Source organism: Thermothelomyces thermophilus, chromosome 5 (assembly GCF_000226095.1).
Source record: "Thermothelomyces thermophilus ATCC 42464 chromosome 5, complete sequence".
Taxonomy (NCBI): domain Eukaryota; kingdom Fungi; phylum Ascomycota; class Sordariomycetes; order Sordariales; family Chaetomiaceae; genus Thermothelomyces; species Thermothelomyces thermophilus.
Window position 1 is genome coordinate 1,058,407 of NC_016476.1, and position 22,194 is coordinate 1,080,600.

Genomic DNA, 22,194 nt, shown 5'->3' on the forward strand with positions numbered 1-22,194 from the left:
TACTATATTTGTCTATATTCTAATAGTTAGCTAGTAAGATACCTTTAATGGCTAGGATACTTAGCTATAGCTATTAACTATATATAACTAAATTAGTAACGCTATTAATATAGACTAAATCTATCTTATAGGCTTATTAGGTTCTAAAAATAAGGTTCCTATAAAGAAACTAAGCTAATTAGCCTTTTCTAACTATTATATAGCTTACTTTTCATACCTAGAGAATATAACTAGTAAACTCCCTAATTTATATATATATTAGTAGGATACTTAGGGTAGCCTAGATTAAAACCTACTTAGTAAGTCATTCTTCTTATACCTAGCTAAGAGATTACTATAGTTTGGAAGTAATTAAATATAGTTAAGAGCTATAAAGGTAGTTATAGAAAGTTATCCTTAGAATACCAAATTCCTTATAGATTACGGCCTAGAGGGGGTATTACTATTATAGCCCCTTTAAAGTTAGCTAGATTCCTCAGGGTCTAGCTAGACTAGAGGCTATAGTAAGGCCCCTACTACGTAAAGGTAGCTAAGAAGCTAGAAACCTAAGAGTTTACCCTAACCAGGCTCGCTACAAAGACCTAGGGCCCTAGCCTCCTACGGGCCTACAAGGTCTATACTAAGTGTATCCGTAGCGCCTTAGCCTATAGAGCCTCGAACTTCTATAAGCCTACCAAGCCAGGGGGTAAGCCGGAAGGCCCTGCTAGGGAACTATCGAAGGCCTAATATAGGGCCCTTCGAGTGGTTACTAGGGCCTATAAGGCTACCCCTATCCGGTGCCTCGAAATAGAAGCCTAGGTGCTACCCCTTGACCTCTATCTTAATAAGAGGCTAGCCGACTTCGAAGCTAAACTCGACTAACCGCTCTTATAGACTAGGGCAGGTCTAGGGGCCGCCTGGGTCCCTACGAGGGCTCTTATCTAATAGGCCTATAATAGGCTTAGCCAGAGGTTCCGGAAGAGAAGGGCTAGGGCAAGGGGCCGGGAGCCGAAGCCTATAGCCCTAGAGATAGCAAGGTCGACGGTCCGGCAGTAGGTTTAGGAGGGCTATAGAGGGGGTCGACCCCCCCTACAAACCTTATAAAGAAGGCTACAGGCTATAGAACTAGCTATGTTAGCTAGCTAGAGCAACCGTTAAAGGGCCGACTAAGCTGGCAAGAGGATATAACGTATGTCAGACAAGGACCCTTTATACCTAGTTTTTATAGGGGAAGGCTTACAAAGGTACTAAGGCCTAACAAAGGCCTAGAGCTCCCTACTAGTATAGGCCTATATAGGGGCTATTAGCCTCTATAACTTCCTTTTTAAGGTTTAAGTTCTAGGGGTTAGTACCCCTTACTATGCCCATAGCTAGGGGAGGGAAACTATAGAGTACCTAGTCATATAGTGCCTAAACCTACTAAGAAGCTAAATATAGGAATCCTAGGAAATATAGTCATAAAGGGACCTAGACCTCGTTTTACAGGGTATAGGGGCCTGTAACTATCGTTTGGTAAGGAGGGTTCTACGGTGGCTAATAAACCTAGGGAGGCTCCCGGAATACCGCCTTGTAGGAAGGCTAGACCGGGAAGGAAGGCCTCTTTAGAGCTATTCTAGCTACTTCTCCTTTTCTTTGTAGTATATTAGTATTCTGGATTAGGCGTTAAAGGAGGGACAGAGGTTTTTATCCGGCCTATTAGGTATAGTTTCCTTTGTATATAACTAGAGAGGCTCTAGCATGCTTATTAGTATAATAGCGTAAGACTAATAATAATAATAATAATAATAAATTCCTTATAGATACTTTGTTATGACCGAATACCCTATTGGTATTATATAATTGTATCCTATAAATCCTGCTTAGTATAAGCCATTGTAAGTTAACAAATATATATTCAAAAGATGAGCTTGTTTGGTATGGAATTGGTAGAGTTGTGGTAAGTTGAAGTGGTTAGGTTAAGGAAGCGGTATAGGTTTGCCAAGCGGTCGGAAAATGGGGGTGGTCGGTATTAGGGGGGTCCGACTTATTGTAAAATGCAGTTAGAAGACTTGAACAACAGAAGAAGATTCTGCAGTGGTGGCTCCGAAGGTTTAACAAAATGCCTTGTAGACTACCTAGGAAAGAGAGTAAAAGAGCGCTATATACAGATGATGGAAATAGCCAATGCGATTATCGAGCAATGCACATTGCCTAGGGTGCTTGTGGAGCATGTACGAAAAGCTTGTACGCTTCTCACAACCGCCTAAGGAACTTACTAATTACCATTAACGTGCTATTAACAGACTCCCAAGTTTGTCACCCGGCTCGACATGTGCCACACAGCCGTTTTTAAGGAATAGATGACTGGTTGTACGGAGGACTAATTAGTGCTTCTACCGGTACAAGGTCATTGACGACCATGCGAACGACGCGTTTGCCATGTTGCTGACAAGGATGTCGAGGAGCGTCTTGGCTAGGAAATCGACCATGAGGAATTGTTCAGTGGCCATAACTTTAGTTTCACAGCGCGGGCCTCGGGCGAGGTATTGCGACCGCCAGGATAACAAAATAACCCCGGGACGGCATGTATGCCGACGGGCAATGGATGCCCTTCCCGTCATCGACGTTTCTTGGGTAATAGCTAGCTGCCCCGGTCTCGTGTATCAGCTCTGCAAGATTCGTGTGTGGGTATGACCTGAACCCGCTGTGTTTCGAGTCACAACAGTGAGGTAAGAAGTACGCAACTCGTCGTTCATTGCCAGATTTCTAAGGATACCTTATCGTAGGTAATTAGAGAAACACAAGCTCGCCTCAGGCGTCAGGAGCGAGAGCATTGGCCCCTCTGGCTGGCCAGTCAATGGGCCACTGCCGGCATACGAAATGCTCATCACTCAGAAGATTGGCCGTCCTGCTCTAGGACTTGAGTCAGTGTATGTGCACGGGAGAATACCTCGCGAACTTGTTACCGGGCGCGACAACATCTCATCAACCCAAGCTCCTTCGACACTGCTGCATGATTCTGGGCGAATCAGAAGTTCGCAGAAGCTTCACCCGGAATAATTCGCTAATATACCGTCCACGAGGAGCTCGACCAAACGGTGTGTGTGCATCCTGCGTCTCGCCTTCTCAGTCTCCAATGGCCCCTGGCGCTATGAGTGGGCGAGGAGCGGAACGTTTACAAGTAGGGCTGCAGGTGCTTTTAATATGCATGTTGGTGATGTTCTCTGCCCCTGCAGCGTACCAGAATTGACCCCAACTCGGCGCGTCGCTCGAACCAATGGTCAAAAATAATTACAATTAGCCTTTGTTTTTACCTCTGCGCATTCCCGGCAAAATCGGAACCTCGAGGCCTGTCTGGCCGTTGGGGTATTTGCGAGCCCGCCAACCGAGCTAGTGAAATAACAAGTCAGACCAGCCAGGCTGCTCCGCGCATTGTAGCCAAGCCAGTCACGATCCAGCGATCATCGGTGGCTGCGTCGTCTGTGTCGCGTGCTGTATGAGTGATGGCAGCAGTTCAACTGTCGTCCGGAATATCCGTACTAGTGGATGATTGGTTGGTGGCTTGATATAGCAGCCGAACATGTGAACGTCCAAGGGGTTCAGGGGTCAGGCCAATCCTGATCCAAGCCAGGGGTTCCCTTGTTCCCGGACCAATCAAACCTCAAATTTATTGATTCTTTTGTGGAATAGTGTAATCCGTACTTGGTCTTGATCCGGCGGAGGGGATCTCGCTCAGAAGGGAGGGGAAGCAAATGAATTTCTGGTGCGGTTCCCAACCGCAGACTACACAGTACGTTAAGCCAACAATAGAAGAATCCGGGACCGTTCAGCGTCCCGTTCTATTTGCATCTTCCCGCACTACAACAAAGTTGCGCAAGCCGAATTCGGCCCCGCTGGCAGCGCCAAGGCCAAATGGCCCAAGGCACTAACGAGGGTGCTCGGTCAATGGACTCGACTACTGATAACTGACTAGACTAGTGTACTACAAGTAGTCTAAGTCCATAGCGTACTCCGTAGTTTACCGTATCTCCATGTCAGCTGCATGTTGGCCGACCCCAGAATGCCAATGCAGCGCTAGCGCCAATCCCACGTTTCTAGAACGGGGAATTTCCCCGCGCAGTTCGCACGGACGCCATAGAGTTCGGTTCCGGGCAGACACCCTCAACAGGAGCAGTCGTCGCAAGTGCTGTATGGGAGGGGTACGGCTACCTATCAGCTATCTCTACCTGACCTGTCGCCCAGCGATCCTCCTTGCCCCGATAACAAGCGCTCACCCAAGCATCATCCTTTCCCCCTTGGACTTGCTCACGCCCGTAGTACTCTCGGGCGACGTCTTGCATGCAACTGATTCGTTGACCAATCACACACGTGAACCGGCGATTCTCAGGCGATCAGATATGCATGAGGGAAGGCCTCAGGGGGTGGGTGACCTGGCGGGAGGGGAACCCCAGGCGTCGCCTCGACTGGTATAACCCCGCCATTTTCGGATTCCATCATCTTTCAAGTGTCCGGATTAAGTGGCCTCGGTGGAGCAGAGAAGGTTGCGCCTAGCAAACATGGCTCTTTCGTTGCCGTTAGTGTATTCTCACATGCGGACTCCGTCAACTGAGTGTGCTATGTAGGTACTAGCTTGGCACTGCACTGTACTGTCACATACCTACATGCCCAACATCCTTCATCTTCATCCCTCTCTGCTCTTCTTGTCGCGCATCAACCCGGTTGACTCCGGCGCCCATTCTTTCTTCAGACTTCCAGCTGCTGGCGGGTAACCATGTCGAGATGGGGTTCTACTCTCCTCCACCGCCGGCTCGGCCGTTCAGCGAAGACAAGCCGACACTGCTCATCTCGTGGTGGATCACGTCCATGTGCGCCGTCGTCGTCATCCTGCGCCTGATCGGCCGGTACATACGCGTGGAGACGCTGTTCCGCGAAGACAAGATCGCCGCCGCCGCCCTGATCCCGCTCTTCCTGCGCATGGCCCTCGTCCACCCCGTCCTCCTCTACGGCACCAACAACGTCCTCATCGACGAGGCACACCCACTTACCGACGCCGAAATCAACCGGCGCTCTATCGGCAGCCGCCTCGTGCTTGCCACCCGGATAGTCCAACCCGCCATGCAAGTCAAGTCTAAGTCCCCCTCCCCGCGCCGCGCGCCAGGCCTCTGAGAAGAAGAAGAAGAAGAAGATATATATATATATATATATGTATGGAGAGAGAAAAGAACTCGAGAACTAACACCAACGGATACTCTTAGCCTCTGGCTCTTCAAGGCAGCGACGCTCGCCTTCTTCGACCGGCTGGTCGGCATCTCGGGCCGCAGCCGATACACGCTGCTGCTGCGGAGCACGCGGGTTGCGCTGGCCGCCACCTTCGTCGCCGTCTTCGTGGCCGACCTGGCCGAGTGCCGGCCGGGGGGTCCGGGCCGGGCGTGGCAGGTGGTTCCCGACCCGGGGCCGCGCTGCCGGCAGGGGAGCGCGTACCTGGTGACGGCGGCGGCGGCGGGGGCGCTGACGGACCTGCTGCTGGTGGTGCTGCCCGTGCCCGTGGTCGCGCGCAGCCGGCTGTCGGCGGGGCGCAAGACGCTCCTGTGCCTGCTGTTCTGCCTGCACCTCGTCACCGCCGCCGTCTCCGTCTGCCGCGTCCCCGCCGTCCTCGACGAGGGCGGCTACCAGGCGACGCGCACCATGTGGGCCAGCGTCGAGGTCCTGGCGGCCACCTTCGCGGCCAACGCGCTGACCATCGGCACGTTTGTGCGCGACACGGGCGCCAAGAAGACGAAGCGGTTCCGGTACCCGGCGCCGGCCGGGTGGGCGGCCGATGGCGAGTCGGAGGTGGCGGTGCGGAGCGGCGGGGCCCGCTCGAGGAGAGGAGGAGGAGGAGGTAAGAAGGTCTCCTGGGACGATCCCGACTCGGACGACGAGGAGGACGAGGTCAGGGCGGTCCGGGCGATGCCTTCTACTACTACTCTTCTTATTACTACTACTACTACTACTGCTACGGGGAGGGAAGCGGAGTACCCGCGGGGGACAGACGACGACACGAAGCAGGCGGCGGTGCTCGACGATGACCGGGAGAGAGCCGGTTCGCGGACGGAAAGCGTCGACTCGCTGATTCCCAGGAACCGGGCCAACACTCCGGCGGCGGATGCCGGCGGGGTTGTCAGGACTACGACCATTGAAGTCAGTGTTTCGTCGGCGGCGGCGGCGGCGGAGCGGGGTGGGCGCGCCGATGGAGAGCCACACGCCGGGCTGATGCTCAGGCCCGCGGAAGCCGTTGTGACGGTCAGCGCCAAAGGTCACGGCCGAGGCTCGAGCATCCCGTTGCAAAAGTTGGATCCTCTGCCTGACATGGATGTTGATCACAACAAGGGTGGACCGCGCAATGCTTAGGGAGGTTCATGATCGAATCGATTATTCGGATGTGTTAACAATACTTAGCCATGAGCTATTATTGTGTTTTACTCTATAGGTAACATAGTTGGATTGCCTGTGCTCAACGCCCGTCTTCCCGTGTCGGTTGACAACACCAACGGTCTGGGATAAAACGTTAGAAAATGGCAACGCGGATATCGCAGGTACGGCGCAGTGTGCGGGTCAAAAATCCATTGATCCCTGCTCTGGTAAAAAACCACGCATCACGCATTTCAGTTTGCATGTTAGAAGGCTTTTCTCAGGCTGGCTCCGGCCGCCGGATAGGCGAGGTAGGTGCCTCGGCCGTGGAGGGGAAAAAAAGAAGCCAATCATGACCAGGGAATGCTTGATAAGAGCGAGCGATGGGGAACTTGCCTCTGGGATCCAATGAGGGCATCAAAATCCGATGCAGGTACGAAACAGTTGCTCGGGACCCACACCTTGCCGAGTTAACGGACGGAGACCACAGCAACTAACTAGTTATTTGGATAGTCGCCAAACTGATCAGCCTTATCGGTTGTTGATCAATGGCTTCGCAACGGGCGATCCGTTGACGGAGCGTTGTCGTAGCGTACGGAAAAGATACTTATCAGAGAGAGCTCCGAAGTGACGAGCTGTGGAGTGCGAGAGTTCAGCCCAGTGGACCCGATCACTGCGGATTCCCGACCCACACTAGTTATCTGTGGAGCTAGTGTAATCCGTAGTGTACTGTGTAATCCGTAGTGTAATCTGTATACTACACTAGTGTACTCCTTCCCTGTGTGGGCGACCGAGCATGGGCTGCCTGACAAATGGGGTGGTGCCTTCGAACCCCCGCGATCCGACTCGCGTGCCCGGCCGTTTGTACGGACGTAGTTATTGCAACACAAGCCCGCGGGGGTTCGCAAAACGCTTCTCCATAGCTCTAGTGTTATCCGTAGCCTACACCACTAACGCTAAGGTAACCTCCCCCCTCCTGTGGTACCGTCAGATGCAGGAAGATAACGACTTCATCTCGCTTTGACTCTCCCCTCCCAACAGCGCGATTTTGCTGCCAACAGCGCCTCACCTCTATCGCCTAAAAAAATAGTGCAATGTCATGCGGGGGCTCGGCGCACGGAACGCGAGACGAAAGAAGGGGTCGAGACCGGGCTCCCCCAATGGTCAAACCACGCCACCGGTTCTTGGAGCGGCGCTAGCGCTGGCCCTTGCAGGCCCCTGCGCCGTCCCAGACACTGCCCGATAACGCTTGCAGCTACTAATTACAGTAGGTATGGAGTACAGATTACCGATTAATACACTCTGGAGCGTGCAGTAGTGTGCAGCCACAAACATGTTCGCTACCTTAGCGCCACAATCCGTGGTTACAGCACCTGTAATTACCGCATACAGACACTCTGCAAATGAATTGGCTGTCGTTGTCGAAGGGGGGGAAAGGGGAGTGCGGTGCCGAGCTCCAATGATATCTCCGTCAGTCACCAACGACCCCAAGTCGCGGCCGATCAGCCAAGCCGACAATCCCACCACCCGCCAATACTTCGCTTCGTCTCTCTTCCCCCCCCCCCCCCCCCCCGTGCGCGCCCAAATACCCGGCGTCCTTGCTGCGGAAGTGATGCTTGTATCCTGGTATCCCGGCGCTAGATCATGCTCCGCTGCCCCAGAGGGACCCGGGAAGTCCCTTGCTGAATGTACACGAGCGTTGATGAGGTCCAGACTACACTGGGACCGGTTCGCGGACTTCTCGCCAGGACTTTCTTTTTTGGGACCATCACAACCGAGCAGCACCATCGTCCGGCCCTCGGCTGCCAAGGTGCGTTGCGATCAGGCCATACACTCTATGACATTTCCGTCCCGATTAGCTCGAGGGCTCCGATCTGTATCCTGCGGCGCCTCCGCGTGGCTGGCGAGCTTGTCGTGCAAGGTACATTCACAAAACAAGCCAAAAAGGTCAACACTTAGCTTCTTAGCTTCCCTGCAAAGGGAATAACCTAGGGACCCAAGGGACCCAGGCGGCCCCCTCCACCTACCCTCACTCTTATCGTTCCGTACCTACCTTACCTACCTACGCACAAGTCTCTTTCTTCTTCGCTGAAAGGCAGACGGCGATGACGGCCAGGATCTCGTCGAGATGGAGCTCCACAAAGACCACGACATCGAAATGAACCCGCTCGGCCGGGCACGCAGCGCCCCAGAAGGAAACCCCTTCGCGCCGTACGGCGGGAGAAGCATCATCTCCTCCGCCGGAGCTCGCCCCGGGTCCAGCCGCTCCGTCCCCGGCGGGACCAAGAGCGGGAGCGGCACCGCGGCCGGCGCCGGAGGCATGAGAGCACGCGTCGATCGCTTCATCGACTCCTTCAAGCGCGAGGACGGGTCGAGCGAACGCTCCCTGCGCCGCGGATCCAGGGACATAGACGGCTACCACGACGATATCAGCGACGGATACGACGCAGGGAGGCGGCCCCCGGCAGGAACAGCAGCAGCAGCAGCAGCAGCGACGGGAGTCGTCCGCGGAAACGGAGGGGCCCGGTACTACGACCTGCGCGCCGCCAATATCCGGACGGCCAGCTCGCTGCTGGCGAGGGAGCTCAAGGGCCGCCACCTGCAGATGATCGCCATCAGCGGCTCCATCGGGACCGGCCTGTTCGTGGCCTCGGGCCAGGCGCTCAGCCAGGGCGGGCCCGCCTCCGTCCTGGTCGCTTACCTCCTCGTGGGCGTCATGCTGTGGTGTACCGTCCAGGCCCTCGGCGAGATGGCCGTCGTGTTTCCCGTGGCCGGCTCCTTCTCGGCCTATTCGACCCGCTTTCTGGACCCCAGTTGGGGGTTCGCCATGGGCTGGAAGTAGGTTGATTCACTCGATCCTGCCGCCGCGGCGTTTTGCTGTTCGGCGAAATTCTTACTCGAGCGCTCGACAGCACTGGCCGGTGGCTCTCTTATCGTGCAATTAATAAATGTGTTGCGAAACAGCGCAGAACTAACCGTGTTCTGTTTGAATTAGTTACGCCCTGCAGTGGATCGTGGTGCTTCCCCTGGAGATCATCGCCGGCGCGCTCACGATCCGATATTGGAACCCAGAGCTGAACTCGGCCATCTTCGTGACTGTCTTCCTACTCACCATTGTCGCTATCAACCTGTCGGGCATCAAGGGGTACGGCGAGGCCGAGTTTATCTTTGCTATTGTCAAAGTCACGGCCGTCGTCGGGTTCATGTAAGTCTTGCCCCTTATCATTTTCTTTAACAAAACACCAGAATAGATATATAAAAAAAAACATAACCGTGCATTAATACTGACACGAACGATAACTACAGACTCCTAGGAATTGTGATTAATATTGGCGGCACCCCGACAAGTGGCTACATCGGGGGCAAGTACTGGCAGGACCCGGGAGCCTTCAACAACGGCTTCAAGGGCCTATGCACCGTCTTCGTGAAGGCCGCCTTCGCCTTCGCCGGCACCGAGCTGGTCGGGCTGGCGGCGGCCGAGACGGCCAACCCGCGCAAGTCGCTGCCAACGGCCATCAAGCAGGTGTTCTGGCGCATCACCCTCTTCTACATCGTCTCGCTCGTGCTGGTCGGCCTGCTGGTGCCGCACGACGAGGCGCGCCTGCTCGGGGCCACCAGCATGGCCGACGCCTCGGCCAGCCCCTTCGTCATCGCCATCGAGAGCGCCGGCGCCACCATCCTGCCGTCCGTCATGAACGGCGTCATCCTGGTCTCGGTCCTCTCCGTAGGCAACTCGTCCGTCTTCGGCTCCACCCGCACCCTCGCCGCCCTCGCCGACCAGGGCCAGGCGCCCCGCATCTTCGGCTACGTCGACCGCCGCGGCCGCCCCCTCGTCGCCGTCCTCGCCGTCTCCGCCGTCGGCCTGCTGGCCTACCTGGCCGCCGACCGCCGCACGGGAGCCCACGGCGGCGGCGGGCCAGTCTTCGACTGGCTGCTCGCCATCAGCGGCCTCAGCACCGTCTTCACCTGGTCCAGCACATGCCTGGCGCACATCCGCCTGCGCCGCGCCTGGGCCCGCCGCCGCCGCTCCCTGGCCGACCTGCCCTTCCGCGCCCAGGCGGGCGTGGTCGGCAGCTGGATCGGCCTCGCCTGCAACCTGCTCGTGCTGGTCGCGCAGATCTGGGTCGCCCTCTCGCCGCTGCCCCGTGACGACGACCGGCCCCGGACGGGCGCCGAGCGCGCCGAGACCTTCTTCCTCAACTGCCTCGCCCTGCCCGTGGTCCTGGTCTTCTGGCTCGGCCACAAGCTCTGGTTCGGCACCCGCTTCGTCCGGCTGGACGACATGGACATCGACACCGGCATCAGGGACCTCGGCAGGCTGGGCGGCATCATCAAGGCTCAAGAGGAGGAGGAGCGGCGGAGCTGGCCGAGGTGGAAGCGTTTCTATCGGCTCATCTGTTGAATGGCTAAGGCGTCACCGGTTTATATCTCAATATTAACCGCATGTTGTTATTTATGGTGTAATTACCATATGTACATTATTACTATCTTTCACTTATAATGAGAACCAAATACGGGGGGATATATAATTTCCGAGACTGCGTAGTTCAAGTGATTGTACAATATTACATTCACCTCCTTCGTCTATTCCTAGATTAATTAGTCTAATTAGTCCTTCGTAGCAGAGCTATCAGCACGTCCTTCGACCATTCTTGAGGCCACACCGTCATTGGTTTGGAGAGTGGGACAAAGAATATCGACCATATCATTGTATTGTACATATGACGCCTACAAACAACAACGGCTAGGGAACAACTACAGCCGTTAGATTACAATTGATCCACCTTAAGGGTGCAAGATCAACTCTATATAGGATGGCATCCTCCTCAGAACTGATCTACATCAACTATTCGATAACTATACGTTCTCTATTAATCCTAATATAAGTTTCCTTATTATTATTTATATATTTTATTCTTACTAACATTATAAACTTTTAGAACGGATATAAGATTGTCTTTTTCCTAAAGGACTATAAGTAATTGGCTAGGTAAAGCCTTGATAGTCGCCTGCTCGATGACTCCCGCCGTCTGCCGGACTCGCTCTTCGGCTAGCATTCCTCTAGGCGGTTCTCACAAACATGAGAGGGATAGGAGAACCTGCTTATGAACACGATTTCCCGCCAGGCTCAGATATTGGACTGGGGCTAGAAGCTCTTGGTGTGACCAGAGGGCCGTAGGGTGCAGTTTTGCTTTTCCGGCTCCGAGGAGCTCTGTTATATACAATAGACATAAATAGGGGGCGCCTGTCCACGGGTACTAATAACAACAGGAAGGAATAAGGGAAGCAACAAGCGGCAATAGACACTCGTTTATTCTGATGGATTTGTGCCGGAGATGTAGTTCTTCTTTCTTTTGTGAGTTCGGGTATCTTTTCCACGCAGGTAGACTCTTTTACGTCTGCCCAGAGGGGCATTACTGTCGTTGCCTTCGTATCCCCCGTCGTTGTCGTCCGGAGGACTGGATTCGTCTGCTGTGACCGCGAACACTCGGACACCCTAGACACTTTGAGCCATTGCTCCTCTCCATCTGACCAGACGGAGGTTTGGCATTGGAGGTGCGCAGCTGTGCCATAGAGAATTGGCACTAGCTCAATATAATGGGAGAGATCTAGGCCGACTCTAAGGCTGCTGAGCGTATACAATTTGAGCTATTCGACCGGCTGGCCTACCACGTAGAGATTTTATAAGGGAGAGGAGAAGGGAGGGAGAGGGGCATTTCTTATAGTGATGGTACAAAGCCTAGTACATGTATATACATAGATTATTTCCTGATACTACAAGACTAGTACCATGGCAGCCCTCCGTCAGCTGCCGTCAAAGACCGTTCGGGCGGGGGGAAGAAAGAAGAAGAAAAAGAAGAAGAAGAGAGGAGGGAAGGAGAGAATGAAGGACGAGAGGGAGAAGAAGAAGAAGCAGGGAAGCAAGGGAAGCAAGAGCGCCTAGGAGGACTAATAACATTACTAACACTAGTAGTACCGTAATAATAACAATAATAACAAGCCTAGCAGCCTTGCCACAGCGCTTATACCGCTGTGGAATAGCTGACCTTATAGTATATTTGACCGTGCTGTAGCAGCTGACTTCTATGTGTTTCATTTGGCTAACACCTCTAGGTACGGCAAACCACTAACCTAGAGCCCTGCTGCGTGCGTTAGTGCACCAACCTTTGGCTCTGACAAGAGAAAACACCCCTTGGGGAACTACTCGCAGCACACCACACCTGATTAGGCCGTCGACCCTGTCGTGATCTTTTCAACAAACGTCAAGACTGTGTCAACCATTCCTTCATGAAGTCCAGCTCAGCTGGGGAGAGTGGCCAGCGGGGCAGTGGTAGATGGACGTGTCGCCAGACTGGGAGGACAGGAAACGGGCCGTGCCCTCCTGGTACTCGAGGGGCAGAGTCAAATCTCCGTCCAAGACCAAGTAGGCACAGGGAAGCGCCGAGTAGGCATTGTTGCTGTCTTTCGTAGTCAACACGGGAGAAGCCGTCAGGGAAGGGTAGCTGCCCACTGTTTCGCCGAGTCCGCGTCGAGGTCATTGAACAGGAAGCGCTCGGCATTGGCGATAGTACCGAATCCGGCGGTTCCGTGCTTCTGATGTTCATAAATTAATTAGATATTAGCGATATGATCAATCGCGCCCCCTCAACAATCTACGTCGGTGTGAGTCCTCACGTGGAAAGTCATGAAAGGCGGCGTCACAAAGCTGCCGTCCTTGGGCTGGAAGAAGGTATGGATTGACTCGCCGACGGGGATGACGAAGGCGCCGGCGTAGAAGATGCCAATCACCCCTCCAGCAAGTCCCTTCGACCTTGCGCTGCCTGCGTGGCCACCCAGCCGCCGGAAGAGTGGCCAACGAGGAGAACCTTCTTCCCGGCTTCCACCAAGGGCCTGAGCACACCAAGCACGGACTCGGTATCCTCTCCCCCCTAAGGGTACCCGCTCGCAGAGGCCGGGTACACGTTCCACGGGATCGCGTACTCGCCCACGCGGGAGGTGACCGGTGGCCGGCGTCCGTACCCCGACGACCCCGACGACCCTGACGCCGGCAGCGCGGTATTACACCCGGCATGGCGCGGGCCGGCGCTGCACGGCAGCCTGATGGAGGTGCAGCCCGAGGGGATCGGGGCGGCCGAGGGGAAGGGTGGGAGGTGATCACTGACGACGGATATCCGATGAGCCAGAATGGACGATTGTGTAAAGTGTCGAGGCAGGCGTAGTTTTCGGTGATCAAGTAATTAAGTAGTAGGTGGGGGGGGGGTTTACCAGCTCGTGGGAAGTTCTGGGCAAGAAATACGCGCAGCGAGATACATACAATCTTCTGCTTCCATCTTCTTCTCCGCTTTCATGATGAAGAAACGTTTTTATATTAATTAACTGGTAACACGGGAGAAAAAATAATAAACACGCTAAAAGACATATATATTGTACACTAAGAGATCTAAGAGCTACCTATCAAACCCGACCGACGCTCTCCAAAGACTCCATAGCCTCGTTGTCATCATATTTCTATTTTACATCATGTATGTGTGGGTGCGCTATTATTATTCATTGTAACGCACCACACTCGAGAGCCTCAAGGCTTGCCCAAGTCCGGGCTCAAGAATTCCCTGAGCGCCTCTTCCTCCGCCGGCGTCATGGATGGCATCCCCTCTCCTGCTGGACTGCCATTCATATTATTCGGAGCCGCCATCTGCCCCATCTCGGCCGCGTTTCCCGCCGCCGACGGCACCGGCGCGGCAGGAATCGTACTTGCGAACCCCGTGTCCAACCTCGGCCGCGCCATCATGGCGCCGAGGTCCATCTGCGGAGGCGGCGGGTACACGATCCCGATTCCGGCCTGCTGGCTCGCGTAGGGCGGGTACGAACCCACCACCCTCGACGAGGGCATTCCATGCATGGGCGGGCCCTGGCCCGGGTGCACGCCGCGAGGGAATGGGTGAGGCGCCGGCTGGCGGATGCCGTAGACGTTCTGGACTTGGGGCATGGCACCCGGGTGCATCGCGACCATGGGCATGGGTTGGTGGATGGCGTTCATGGGTGGTGTGAACATGGCAATTGGCGGCGGGGGCGCGCAGAGATCTTCGATGATGGGGCCGTTGGCAAAGTTGGCCGTCCACATCGTGCTGGGGGACATGGACGACTGCATCGGGGTCTGACCAACCCCCGGCACTGAAGACGGTACGGAGGACAGGCGCTGGGAGGACATCATACCCTGCGACTGAGGTGGTTGTTGTTGTTGTTGTTGTTGTTGTTGCTGGTAAGGGTTAATAGAGTACGCCGGGTCAGGGACAAATCGCGAACGGTGGTTCATGGTGTGTCTGGCGGATAGATGTCGGTATGGTTGTGGTCTGCCCCTCACTTGCAAGTCCTATGGGTCAGAGCTGCCTATGATTGTAAAATGGAGACAGAAAGTGGCATATTGTGAGAGAGGTGACTGGGCCGTGGGATAGAAGGTTAGAGACGTATGGTAATTATAGCCGTCCCAGGTCTTCGTCAGAGAGCCAAAACACGGCTTGCTCCGGACCAAGGTCCCAGACTCAGTCAGTCATTGCCAGACCCGCAAAGGGGCTCGTGAGCCCGGTTCCTCATATTGGCTGTTTCGGATGAGGTCATTGTTTACCCTGGGTGAAAGTACAGGGACAGCGAAGGGGTCGCAGAGGGGCATTTCGTTTGTTAAAACCCAAAACCCAAGCGGCTTACCAATGAGAACTAACTGGTCGCGTTGGCTGACCCTGTTTCTTTCGGCCGTTGAGTATACGACATCTCCTGGGGTCTTTGTACGTTTCAGGTTGTTGGCCGGTGCTCGACCGGACTACGGCCGAGGCCCGGCCCGGCCTACTCCACCTGTTTGTAACCCGGACCGGAGATATTGTCCCCACCTATTCGGAGCCCCCCGGAGGAGTCGTCGGAGCCCCCCGGGAGGACGCATCAGGGCAAAACAAAAAAGCAGCACAGCGGCTCTCGAATTCTATGAGCACTGAGAAATGGCACGTTACAAACCATGTGTATGCCGAAAAGAAGCAGAAGCCGGCTTCGTAGGTGCAGCTGGGTCCGGCCCCCGCCCAGGTGGCCGTGACCGTTGTCCGGGTGGCCCACCAGTCTTCCCCAACAGGCCAAAAGGCGCTGGCGACAACCAGTTACAGTAACACCACGCTCGTAGCGTCAAGGACTCCATTCTCCTTGTTTCGGGGCTCATACACCTTTTGTGGCCCGCGACCAGGCTCAGAAGGGCTCTTGTTCCGTTTTTCCATTGTCCTCTTTGTCTAAAATCCTATAGCTTGCGGGGTGGAGAACTAACCCTTCTCTTTCAACCCGACGTCGTCGAAATCTACTTCACCCGGTCTTACTTCACCCCCTCCAGACACATTCCAAGTGTGCCACTTTCCACTAATTAGAGCACACCGCCCATGGGTGCTCCGAGCTCGCAAACCTCCAGGAGCGACATGTGGCTCCAACGGGTCCTTCTCCGACTGTCAATCTTGACCAAAAAGCCCAAGTTCCACGAGATTAAGTGGACCGATGACGGCGAAACCCGTCCCGTCACCCGCGGCAAGGGGAAGCAGTTTGGCTATCCTGAAGAATCCGCGCCTGTATTCATGTTCAGGATTCCCGCACTCTCTAGGATGGAATCGAACTTGTCAGGATCGTCACAGGTGCCTTTGATCGCCAAGGAGGATTCAAGGCGAGCGTCTGCCCCTCGGAGAACACTGTAACACTGTATCTGGCAGGGTTCTGTGAGGACTGAAGACATGGCGGAGTTTGGTCATCTTGGACGTTTGCCTCTTTTGGAATCGGGGAAACCAGGATTGGAGTTCGGTGTTGTATCCTAATTACGTTGGAGGCCGTTGGAGCATCTGTTGGAATCGGGAAATCGGTAAACGGAAAAAAACAAGGTAGTTGCATCGTTGCTTTGCACGAAGAGGTGGTGTCAGGATATCCGTTCGCTTTTGCGGTGACCATCAACGCGCTCTCGTGGCCTCACATTGTGCAGCACTGGTTTTAAGGCCGTTTCTTCTGTTCTCATCTATTATGGAAGTTGTGTCGTAAACCAAAACCTGGCCTCTATTTATATTCCCGCGCCATCCATCATGCATGTCAGACTGTCAGATTTCTCAAAAACCGTTTAATACCACCTCGAAAGGCTTGAAATAATACACGCCCAGAAAATCCCAACCACATCCACAAACGCCTCTCCCAAAACGCCAGCCCCTCCTCTTTCCGCCTCTAATTAGGCCAAATTGAACCGATCCCTCAATAACCAACCCGAGAAAGGCCGCGAAACCCCCCGGGGAATGATGCCCAACCCGACGAGAAATCCGCCTCCCTTCCTTCCCCCGGTCCTCAGATGGCCGTAAACCTCGTCATGCGTTCCTCGATCTGGAGCTGCACGTGGCGCGGCAGGCTGGAGATGGGGGTCCAGTTGGGCACGAAATGGGGCCCGCGATTCATGTAGACGCGCGTGCGGTCCACGTTGCGCGACGAGTTGGGCGGGTAGTAGGGCGTCCGCCGGGCCGGGCGGATGATGGGCGGCGGCTGCGGCGGCGGCGCGAAAGGCCCGCCCAGCCCCATCGGGTTCATCCCGGACATCTCGACGTCCTCTGGCAGTTGGGATGTGGACGGCCTCGTTGGAGGAGAGGAGGGGGAGGAGGAGGAGGAAGAAGACGCGGAGGAGGGGGAGGAGAAGGGGTCTGACAGGGGAGAGGAGGAAAGGGGGGATGACGAGGTGCTCCGTGATCGGGACCGGATGGGAAGACGGTTGATTCGCTGAGAGGCGGTTGGCCAGCGTGGGAGAGAGGACTTGGGCCGGCTGGAGTCGGGCGCGCCGCTGGACGAGTGGCGCCGGGCCATCTGCCCGGGGCTGCGGCTGGCCGGGGAGCTTGAGAAGCTGTTGAGGGAGGAGTAGGCCAGGGTGTCTGTCGGCCGGTGGGGCGTGCTGGGCGGCGAGGGCAGGTCAAAGTAGTCGAGCAGGGAGCCGTCTGAGGGAACCATGGCGACGGCGCCGGGCGAGGTCGGCGAGAGCTTCATGCCGGTCGTGGTTTGGGTGATGTCCTCCATGATGTCGTCTTCGGGCTTGGAGATGGAGCGGAAGCGCTCAGGCGTGTAGTGTCTGCTTGTAAAAGAAGGCATTGTCCAACCGAGTTTCCGAGTCAATCCCGGTGAAGAAGCGGACTCGGGCGTCTCAAGGGTTCAAGTGATTTTTGGGTACTGGTCGATGATGAAATGATGAGGTGAGCAGGTGGGAACGGGAAGGCGCCAGCGCTCTTCCAACGCAACACTGCTCACACGCAGCACGCAAACAACCCGTGGAAAGGAGGGGAAGGGGGTTTGAGCGGGACGGCGGGTGGAACGAACGAAGGAAACTTCCTCAACGACAGCCTCGAGCTGCGAACGGATCAACCGCGTTGCAAAGCCCTCGAGGTCATCTTGTACGGTGGCCTGACCGGCGCCTCTTGTTTTAATCGTTCCTCGGAGGGTGAGCCAACCACGGTCACCGGACCTGCGGCGGGCCTCATTGGCCGGAACCTCGAGACCTCCCAAGGCCTCGTTTCGCACGCTAATTTTAGGGTCACCCGCCGTTTTGGGACGCCATTTGGAGGCCATGCGGCACCGGCGAATCAGCTGCCGCAGAATCGCCAACCGGCACTTCTGTGACGGTTTCAGCGATAATGCCGTCCTCCGCAGGGGCACGACTCGGAAGTGCCACTGGCCTGCAGAACATGCATGCATACCCCACAGCGGGCGGTTTTGAGCCGCTCAAACAGCAAACAGCCGCCTCACAATGTTGGGGCTACTGCAAGAAGGGCAGTTTCCGCCATGAAACAACACCGGATCTGGACTGAGTCTCACTCAGCCGAGCCGTCCGACAGGGCTCTTGGCGGATGATCGACGAATGAAACCCTGTCTGGAGATCTCGGCACAGCAAACTATCCCAGTCTTGAGCGTCGAGAAATCCGATTTGGGGGCGATCTGTTGGCACCCATTCTCGAAAACCCTTGAGCTTATGATACTTGTTGCGATCCGCCCAAAACTCGATTTGGATTAAGAAGCAACATCTCATCGCATAATGGACAAAGCCCCAAAAAGGAAGGGTCGTGTCATATCCAGACGAGGCGTGAAAGTTGACAACCAAGCCCACTTGCCATGACGAGCGCGTTCCGGGTTTGTCATGTGCACAGCTCCACACTGACGGCACGTCGGGTCATTCTGAACCAAGGAAGTCGGGAGTGCTGTGGTGTTGTTGTCCAGGCGTAGCAAGACATCCAATATCGATTATCTCGGTAAATTAATGTCGAGCATGGCGCGCTGGCGTCATTGAACTTGACCCAGGTTCCCTAATAATCCTCCCTCCCATTCCCATCCTAGATTCCTCCAACTGTTTCCCCCCTTCCCCTCTTCATCACCCCACCCCACCCCACCTTCACACCTTGACACCAGAAACCGGGCAGACGGCTCCCTCGCCGGCGCGGCTGACATCCGGATGCCCGTGCAGCTTCCCCTTGTGGTGTCCGACCTTGGCCTTGGTCACGGGACAGACGGCCTCGTCGTCCTTGTTGTCGGTGGGAGGGTGGTCGGGGGGCAGGACGGTCGTCGCGGTGCCGACGACGGGGCACACGTCGTCGTCCATCGCCTTGCTCTTCTCCTCGTTCACCAGCCGGCCGCTGATCACGGGGCAGGCCGAGGCGTCAGAGGGAGAGCGGCCCTTGGGGATCGGCACGGCGGGGTGCTTGTGCAGGTTCGCGTGGTGGTCTGTCGTGGCGCCAACGACGGGGCAGATCTGGCCGGGCTTGGAGAGGTCGATGTCGGGATGCGAGGGAGGGAGGGTGGTATTGGTCGTGCCGACCACGGGGCAGTTCGCTTTCGTCGAGGCCATTTTTTGTTAGCTAAGGTAATTAGCTTGTGGGCGAATTGAGCGTGGATCGAGCTGCAGTCGATTACGGAATGCTCCCAGAGCAGTGAAGCAGGTTTCGAGGAGGTCTCTTCGTGAGCGGAATGTGTATAAAGTGATCACCTCCAGGCAGATATCACCTTTTTCGTCCCTCTGAACCGTTCGCCTGGCCTGCCCCGCGGCCAACAACAGCGCTAACAACAACAGCCCTGAGCCTTCCACTAGCCTGAGGGGCAATGACGTAGTAGAGTCAGAAAGACCGCATTCGGGTGTGTTTGAGCCAATAGACAGAACGAACAGCTTTGCAGCTGGCAGAGAGATGTGGGGCTGTGCGGGGCGGGTCTAGGCCCGCTTGCTCAATCATACCGGAGGCATTGGTCAGGAGAGTTTCAGGGCGCTGACCAGAGAAGTGGCCCCGCAAGCTCTCCCATCATCTGGGCTCCTCACAAAGCCGCGAGTGAACATGCGAAAGCAGTGCTTCTGGCTGTTTCGTGGAGGGGCGCGACTTAAAGCCGTCGGCAAAAACCATCGAACAATGATAAAAGAAAGAGAACTCTAACGGTCAGTGACACACATCTGTGAAATGCCAAAAGTCAGCTTGTCAACCCAACTTTTCCGATGTTGTCAGAGGCATGTCGTGGTTTTCCAGGTTCTACCCACCACCTGCAGCTACATGACGGCTGCAAACGGCCTTCAATACGGAACGGCAGGCCAACATAGGCAGGTTTGCCTAGATGCCTAGATGCCTAGATGCCTAGATGCCTAGATGCCTAGATGCCTAGATGCCTAGCCAAAGCAATCAGCTCGCTTGAACTCCGTGATTGCACGGTGCATCAACAAGGCATCGGCGGCAATCGCAGTGCTTTGGCGATGGCACTGTCGAATCGAAGCGCTTAAACCTCGAGAGCTCCAGTGCACGCGCTACAGAGCATTCCGTATTATATAACCCAGGTCAGCTATATTGCCGCCCACAGTAGGTACGGAGTACCATCGGGCCACAACAAGGGTGGGAGAGCGCGCGCGAGTTATATCATCATCGAGAGCGTACCAGAGTAGGTTGCACACGGGCAGTTGATGACGTCGCTCTTACACCAAAGCTTGCGCAGCTGCACCAGGTGATCGCCTGTGAGGCGAATCCAAAATACGTCGGCTCTAGTGCTCGTGCGAGAGTCCTGGTGCCGGTATAATATGATGCACCTTGCGGTGGACTATTAACCGACTTGTGTTTGCTCTTTCTCTTTCATCCTACCGCTTTCCGCCTTTTATTCCCCCCCCCCCAATTTTTTTGAAATTTATTCAGTCAGAAGGACAGCGAGAAGCCAAAATGATTTCCCCAGACCAAGTCAACGAGATGCTCTACCCGGCTTCAACCACCTCGAAGCCGGGGCCGATCCCCACCGTTGTCCGTACGTCATCACCCCTAGGCCCTTGATCCCCTGATCTTCGAAGCTATACCCCTCCCCCCTTGCCCTCTCCCCTTGGTTTTCGTACCCGACCCCGTCGACCCCGTCTCACCGGGCGAGGCCAAAGAAGACTAACACACCAGCTCTCCAGCAAACCCGACCGAGTACCAGCTGGCGGGTGATGTGGGCCACCGGACGCTGTGGGTGCTCTTCGCGGCCATGACCATCACGACGGCCGTGTTCGCGCTGCTGTCGTGGAACGTGCCGGTGGCGAAGCGGGTGTACCACGTGACGACGACGCTGCTGGCGCTGGTGTCGGCGCTGGCCTACTACGCGATGGCGACCGGCTACGCGTCGTCGCTCAGCTGCCGTCCCGTGCGCGACAGTCACGGCGACCACCTTCCCGACACCTTCCACGACGCCTGCCGCCAGGTCTACTGGGCCCGCTACCTCGACTGGGCCATCGCCAACTCGCTGCTCCTGCTCAACCTATGCCTCCTCGCCGGCGTCGACGGCGCCCACACCCTCATGGCTATCGTCGCCCACCTCGTCACCATCCTGGGCGGCTTCGCGGCCGCCTACGCCGCCGAGCGCACCGGCCAGATGTGGGGGTGGTTCGTCATCGCCTGCCTCGGCTACCTCTTCGTCGTCTGGCACGTCGGCCTGCACGGCACCCGGTCGGTCAAGGCCAAGGGCGCGCGCGTGTCCAAGCTGTGGGCGTCGCTGAGCATCTACTCGCTCGCGGTTCTGGCCGCTTATCCGATGTAGGTGAACCGGGGACAACCCCCCCTTTTATGTTTTATGTTCCGAGTTTCGCCCCGCTCGAGAGAGAGACGTGATTGACTGATATCTGCTTGTTGCGTACAGTGCTTGGGCCATCACGACTCTTGCTCGCAAGACCGACGTGAATACCGAGATTATCGTCTACGCTGTGCTGGATGCCCTGACCAAGCCGGTGTTTGGCCTTTGGTTGCTCATCAGCCACCGCGCCATCCCCGAGTCTAACATCGAGATTGCGGGCTGGTGGTCGCAGGGCTCGTCTGCCGAGGGAAGAATTCGCATTAGCGACGAAGAATAACTCACCACGGCGGGAGTGTTGGTGGAGGCAGTAAGGGGGGTGTGTGAGATTCTCGAGCGGTGACTTTGGGGTAAAAAGAAAAGGGCACTCCGCACAGTTGTGCCAGGGTAGCAAAATGGGAAGAAATGAAATCGGATTGAACATGATCGATAGGCATATACGGAGGAGAGTACAGTACCGGGGTTAAAAGCTTGTGTATAATTAATACTTGATACCTGATGCTGCACATTAGCAGGTACATGAGTTTGGTTCGGGCTCTGATTCTCGTGAGCACACTATCATACAGTTCGAGTCAGATGGATCTCACCCCGACAGTGGTATATGCTTCCGCTCCCCTCTTCGAGCCCTACAGTAGGGTATAAAACGAAGCTTCAACGCTATTATAGGGCGTGGCGTACATTCAGTTAGGGCAGCACAAATCACGCAAAATAGCGTTTCTATAAGTAGCATTCTATATAACTCATATTATATGTCAT

The 22,194-nt window shown here is 55.6% G+C and overlaps 7 protein-coding genes across 7 annotated transcripts; 3 read left to right on the forward strand and 4 right to left on the reverse strand.

The window, feature by feature from the left end:
* Window positions 1–4,479: 4,479 nt before the first annotated feature.
* Window positions 4,480–6,474, forward strand: MYCTH_2308143 (uncharacterized protein). Its single transcript, XM_003664875.1, has 2 exons — window positions 4,480–5,075; window positions 5,214–6,474. Exons 1-2 carry the CDS (start codon window positions 4,738–4,740, stop codon window positions 6,346–6,348), a joined length of 1,473 nt encoding a protein of 490 aa, XP_003664923.1. The 5' UTR covers window positions 4,480–4,737; the 3' UTR covers window positions 6,349–6,474.
* Window positions 6,475–7,926: 1,452 nt separating this feature from the next.
* On the forward strand, window positions 7,927–10,866 carry MYCTH_2308145 (uncharacterized protein). The gene is made up of 4 exons (XM_003664876.1): window positions 7,927–8,269; window positions 8,465–9,186; window positions 9,344–9,553; window positions 9,655–10,866. The coding sequence occupies exons 2-4, from the start codon at window positions 8,477–8,479 to the stop codon at window positions 10,748–10,750; spliced, it is 2,016 nt and encodes a 671-aa protein (XP_003664924.1). The 5' UTR covers window positions 7,927–8,269; window positions 8,465–8,476; the 3' UTR covers window positions 10,751–10,866.
* Window positions 10,867–12,634: 1,768 nt separating this feature from the next.
* On the reverse strand, window positions 12,635–13,697 carry MYCTH_2128762 (uncharacterized protein; the record flags this gene model as incomplete). Its single annotated transcript, XM_003664877.1, has 5 exons — window positions 12,635–12,806; window positions 12,860–12,942; window positions 13,024–13,225; window positions 13,288–13,506; window positions 13,660–13,697. The coding sequence occupies 5 exons, from the start codon at window positions 13,695–13,697 to the stop codon at window positions 12,635–12,637; spliced, it is 714 nt and encodes a 237-aa protein (XP_003664925.1).
* A 227-nt stretch (window positions 13,698–13,924) lies between these two features.
* On the reverse strand, window positions 13,925–14,662 carry MYCTH_96162 (uncharacterized protein; the record flags this gene model as incomplete). The annotated part of the gene is made up of 1 exon (XM_003664878.1): window positions 13,925–14,662. The coding sequence occupies one exon, from the start codon at window positions 14,660–14,662 to the stop codon at window positions 13,925–13,927; it is 738 nt and encodes a 245-aa protein (XP_003664926.1).
* Window positions 14,663–16,585: 1,923 nt separating this feature from the next.
* Window positions 16,586–17,808, reverse strand: MYCTH_2308147 (uncharacterized protein). Its single transcript, XM_003664879.1, has one exon. It carries the CDS (start codon window positions 17,476–17,478, stop codon window positions 16,693–16,695), a length of 786 nt encoding a protein of 261 aa, XP_003664927.1. The 5' UTR covers window positions 17,479–17,808; the 3' UTR covers window positions 16,586–16,692.
* Window positions 17,809–18,589: 781 nt separating this feature from the next.
* Window positions 18,590–19,451, reverse strand: MYCTH_2308148 (uncharacterized protein). The gene has a single exon (XM_003664880.1). The coding sequence runs from the start codon at window positions 19,220–19,222 to the stop codon at window positions 18,770–18,772; it is 453 nt and encodes a 150-aa protein (XP_003664928.1). The 5' UTR covers window positions 19,223–19,451; the 3' UTR covers window positions 18,590–18,769.
* Window positions 19,452–20,456: 1,005 nt separating this feature from the next.
* MYCTH_2308149 (uncharacterized protein) lies at window positions 20,457–22,194 on the forward strand. The gene is made up of 3 exons (XM_003664881.1): window positions 20,457–20,643; window positions 20,792–21,404; window positions 21,508–22,194. Exons 1-3 carry the CDS (start codon window positions 20,562–20,564, stop codon window positions 21,716–21,718), a joined length of 906 nt encoding a protein of 301 aa, XP_003664929.1. The 5' UTR covers window positions 20,457–20,561; the 3' UTR covers window positions 21,719–22,194.